The sequence below is a fragment of the Sarcophilus harrisii genome, chromosome X, assembly GCF_902635505.1.
Source record: "Sarcophilus harrisii chromosome X, mSarHar1.11, whole genome shotgun sequence".
Lineage (NCBI taxonomy): Eukaryota > Metazoa > Chordata > Mammalia > Dasyuromorphia > Dasyuridae > Sarcophilus > Sarcophilus harrisii.
Window position 1 is genome coordinate 16,025,771 of NC_045432.1, and position 5,286 is coordinate 16,031,056.

The 5,286-nt window shown below is 48.0% G+C and overlaps 1 protein-coding gene across 1 annotated transcript; it reads right to left on the reverse strand.

The window, feature by feature from the left end:
* Positions 1 to 1,264: 1,264 nt before the first annotated feature.
* On the reverse strand, positions 1,265 to 4,742 carry LOC100929532 (CCR4-NOT transcription complex subunit 7-like). The gene is made up of 2 exons (XM_023507286.2): positions 3,104 to 4,742; positions 1,265 to 2,719 (listed from the first exon to the last, which is right to left on the reverse strand). The coding sequence occupies exons 1-2, from the start codon at positions 4,258 to 4,260 to the stop codon at positions 2,659 to 2,661; spliced, it is 1,218 nt and encodes a 405-aa protein (XP_023363054.2). The 5' UTR covers positions 4,261 to 4,742; the 3' UTR covers positions 1,265 to 2,658.
* Between the last annotated feature and the right edge of the window lie 544 nt (positions 4,743 to 5,286).

The window sequence follows — 5,286 nt, forward strand, 5'->3', positions numbered from 1 at the left end:
TAACATATACTTTAACATATTTAACATGTATCGGTCAACCTGCCTTCTGGGAGAGGGAATGGGGGGAAGGAGGGAAAAAATTGGAACAAAAGGTGTTGCAATTGCCGATGTTGAAAAATTACCCACGCATATATCTTGTAAATAAAAAGCTATAATAATAATTTAAAAAAATAAAATTAAAGGGACATATTAATACCTGTCCCACCTACCTCAATGGTGTGTGTGTGTGTGTGTGTGTGTGTGTGTGTGTGTGTGTGTGTGTGTAAGAGAGGTAGGGTGGGGAGGAGGGACCTTAAGGGGATGTGAAAGTCCTTAAGAAGCAGAAACCACTAAAGATGTGAGCAATTCTTCCTCATTGTGTCTGACCAAAATCTTTCTTGATGTGCTCCAAGTCCATGTTCTTCTCCTCAGTTCTTCCCCAAGGCCTCCCACTCTGTCCCTGTTGCTGAGGCCTGCTCTCCCCCAAGGAAGAAATCCCGGCCACCCACATCTTTCCATAAAGTACATTGTATGTTAGGATGCTCCCCTTTCTGGACTCAGCAGTCAAACTGCTCAGTGCCCCCCTTATGGAACCTTTCTGCAGAAGGGGAGATCTGGCTGCCAGCTGTGTGGCAACTTGGGATAAGGCTGGGGCAGTAGCCGGCACAGGGGATTTCAGGACGACACCAGGGTCCAGGAGTCAGAGCAATGAAAAAACAGTGGAGGGGAAGGTAGAGAAGGACAGAGGAGGAAGAAAAGAAAGGGAGGATGGGAAGGAGGGAAAGGTAGGAAGAAAACATGAGGAAGGAGGAGGGGGAAAGGAGATGAGGTGAAAGAAAAGGGAGAGGAGGGGAAGGAGGAAGAGGAATCAGGAGAAAGAACAGAAAGGAAAAAGAAGACAGAGGGAGAAGCAGAACTCAGTGTTTAGGCTTGAAAAGCCCAGACCTGTCCTTCAGGCCACCTCCTGCTGAGCCAGTGCTAGGGCATGCAGGGGGCATGAGGGTTTGGGCCAAGGGGACAGACTCCTATTGGACCCTGTCCTGCTGACCATCTCTAAGGACAGCTGGGGAAGCAGGAAACAGCCATACCCTGACCCCGATACACATGACCTCCCAGGGATGTACCCAACCACCTCAGGGGAAGACTTCCCAACAAACACTAGACAAAGCAATCAATCAACAAACATTTATTAGGTCCTTACTGTGTGCCAAACACTGTGCTAAGCACTGGGGATACAATGAAAAGCAAAAAATACTATCCTGGCTCTCAAGGAGCTCACATTCTAACAGGGAAGAAAACTTGTAAATAACTAGGTACGAACAATATGTAGACAGAGTAAGTGGAAGGCAATATTGGAGGGGAAGGCACTAGCAGCTGAGGGAGCTGGGAAAGGCCTCCTGCAGAAGATGTCCCTTGGCCTGAGCCTAGAAAGAAGCCAAAGGGTCTAAGAACAATACATTCATCAAATACCTGCTCTGTACATGGCACTGGACTGGGCATTAGGAGTGATACCAGCTTCTCCTCTTCCACTCCTTCCTTCTTCCTGCCCTCACCAAGATCTGGCTGCGATTGCACTTTTACTCATTTTCCTGCTCTCCTCCCAATTCAACTCCCACTCTCCTTCCCACTCCATCACAGTGAAGGAGTTTGGATATTCCTTGTTCTCCATTACCATCTCTCACTACCACCAAACTCCTCTGAAGTTCATTCAATCCATATTTCCCAGTGAGTCAAGGTTCTAGCAAACTTAATGAGAAAAGAGTATTAAAGGATAAGGGAGACAAGCCCATCTGGAAAACAGATAATATACTGATTGAAGTGTAGATAACATACATATACACACTTGCCATCTATCATTTCTGGCTACTATTTGATTACTGATGACCAAATTCTCCCTTCATTTGCTCTGGCCTGGTCACATAATCTGCATGGCTAAGAAAGTAATTCACAGTTATTTCTGTCAATAGATAGAAAATATATGGCAAAAATATACACATAAAAATAAATAATCATTATAGTCCTCAGACGACTAATAATATTCAAGTTAATTTAAGGGACTTTTTGTTGTTTTACAAGACTGAATTACTTGTGTTTTCTAGCAACTACAAAAGCAAAATATTATCTCTTCAAATTTAATTTGGTATAAAATATACCTAAGGTGACTTTGCTCTCTTTGGACTTTCTATTATGAAGTTGACTTGCAGAATCATCAAATCAAACTCATGGTAAACATGATTATATTTGAAAGGGGGGAGGGGAGGAGAAAAAAGAAATGTTAGAATTAAAAGGCCAAAAAGAAATAAAAGGAAAGGTGCTGTCAAGGGAAGTTCAGGCTGATGCTCCTGACAGATCTTGAAAAGCCAGTTACAGGGGACTTTGCTGAAAGGGTTAAAGATAGATTAAAACATTTAGTCAATCACAGATCTAATACATATACCAATTCAAAACTAAGAACACTAGAGGTGCTTAGAAGATGAAACATCAGGAAAAGCGGTCACTAAGTTCTCCTTTTCCTTCTTGGGTTAGCTTAGCTGAGTCAACAATTTGCAGCACAGTGAACATACTCTGCTCCGTGGGTCCAAAACAAGGGAATGCTGTATAAAACTGGCAGATGATCAATTTTCAAGCAAACATCAAGGAAACTCCAACCTTCTACTGAAACAGGGGATCTGAGCAGATTCATTCTCCATAGGTGTAGAATTGAGGGTCTTCACCCTCAAACGCTGGCATCTCTTGCATGCTGGAAGAGACAAAAATGAAACAAGGAATTAAATTACAGTCAGTGCTTGGTAATCTGGGAATTGGGAGGAAAGGAGGGGCAGGGGCCAAACTAAAACCAACTAGATATAGTTACCAAAAGATTGAGTAAGAAATGAATTTTCCCTCTTGGCCACACATACTTGCTAACAGGTGGATTTAATTAATATACTGCAAAATTCAACCTGAAAACTCTTCTACCTTTCAGGATCTGTGGTAGGAAGGAATGGTTATAATTAGTACTGAAAGACAAAAGAGAAAACAGGTTGAGAAGGCAGGGTTTAAAAAAAAACTGATTGTATATTAATTAAAGGATTTAACTTATATATGTTTAGGCATTTAAAAAACGTCCTGTTTTCTATTTTACCTCATGTATGCTTGCTGGTCTCCTCTCCATTCGGGTTCTTGGCCATAGTGAACATACTGGACATATTGGATATTGGGGACATTGTGGACATTCTGGAGATCCGGGATGGTGTTTTGGAAGTTAGTTTGATAGCTCTGCTGAAAACCGTTCGGGTAGTTGTTCTGGAAGCCGCCGGCATAGCCGCCGGGGTAGCCGTCCGGGAAATTGTGCGGGACAGTGGGTGGGTAGTTGCTGTGGTAGGGGCCCGGGTAGCGGTTCTGGTAGCCGGGATGGTTGTTGCTGTGGACATGAGAAGCTCCCGAACCGAGGCCGTACAGGTAGCCAGAATACTTGGCATCGTCGATGTGGTCTTCAAAGAACATTTCTCTCATTTTGAAAAAGGTCATACCTGTGAGTAGCGAATCGGACCCTGCCTGGTGCTGGGACCCTATGCGCTCCAGCTCCAGCTGAGTGGCCACTTCCTGCAGTCCACCCCTGAGGTTTTTGCAGCTCTTCATGAGGTACTTGATATCATAGATGACCGGAAAGAACAGTCGGAGAATCTCGAAAAAGTCGCGGGCTTCTTCGGGCAAAGGAGAGTTGGTGAGCATCTTGATGAAGTAGCCGAAGTCGTAGCCGCTGTGAAAGGATAGCCACTTGACCCCGTCACACAGCACCACTCCCGATGTCATCAGGAGCTCCGCAAAATACTGGGTCTCGATCCCCTCTTCTTCATGTTTCTTGAACTGGATCCCGGACATGGTCAGGAGCTCTATGGAATCCTGGGCGTACATATCTTCCTTCAGATTGAATTTAAAGTTGAATTGCCACGTGGAGGTTCCCGGGGGGCACTCTCCTTGCTCGTTCATGAACGTCAGCCCCAGCTGGATGATCTTCAGCCAGTCCACATTGCACCTCAGCAGTTGGTACTGGTAGTCGGCGTAGCTTCTGAATTCTCCGACAGGTTTCGCCACCACACCTGGGAACTCCGTATCCATAGCCACGTAATTGTATTTCTGGATAACGGGTCGCATTTTCTTCATCTCCTCGTCCAGGTTGCAAGCCCAAACTTCCCGGATCCGCGGGCTCTGCTCGGCACGGGCGGCTGGCATGGTGGGTTGAGGTGGAGCGCAAGGCGGAGAGCCGTCCGGCACTAGCGAGCTGCAGCAGCTTCTCATGGAGCTGAGTAAAGATTCGCCTCCCCAAACCCCTCTGTGGTCCGCCTTTACTTTGGTACCTGCGCCGCGGCCGCTGCGGTCGCGCTTCTCCGCCTCCTCCGTCCCCGCCTCCCGCTCACCATAGAGACGGCCTTCTGTGGCTGCGCCCCCCACCTTCCCTCCGTCCCTCCCCCTGTTCAGTCGTCCCCCCCCACGCCCCCAGCTGGCCGCCTGGGGAAGGAAGGGGGCACGGGAGCCGCGAGCCGCGTGGCGCTGCCCCTCCCCTCTCCCAAGTCCGAGTCCAGGGAGGGAGCTGCGCGGTGACGTCAGCCTGCCTGTGTACCGAGATTGTGATGGAGCTGCTGGCTATTATTATATGATATACCAGGAGACACGCGCGCGCGTTTCTAGGAGACCCCGGCAAAACGTCAGCCCCTTGTGAGGGAGGGGGGCGCTTTCGTTGCGCGGCCAGTGTCGCCGTCCCCCGCGCGCCGTGTCGTCCCCCCCATCCCCCGCTACGCGCCCGCCCCCCGCGATCTGCCCCCACCCCCCACCCCCAGCCGCTGCCCAGCTCCGGAGCCTTTTGCTGAGATGATGGAGGGAAGGATGAATGAATGGATGGCTAGAGTGAGAATGCCGATTAGCAGCCAGTTAAGCCAAAATTACATACGAGAAGGAAGAGGAGGAGGAGGAGGAGGAGAGAGGAAGGGGGGGAGAGAGGGAGGGGGGATTGCTTTTGGGAAATGGCAAAACTCTTAGTGACCGCTTTTAATTTCTGTACGTGAGACTTAAAGGGCTCCCTTATTAGACAATTTTGTCCTGTAATGTCCAGCCTTAATCTGAGAGAATGAATGAATAAATGAAAGAATGAATGAAGCCTGCGTTTATGAAGCACGTACTATGTGCAAAGCACTATGCTAAGGGGGGTGGGGGGGGAAGGGGAAGGGAGGCAGGGAGTACAGAATAAGAGCCCCTGCTCTCAAGGAACTCATCTATAATGGGAAGAGAGCTAATGATCACTATTCCCCATCAATTAAAACATACTCA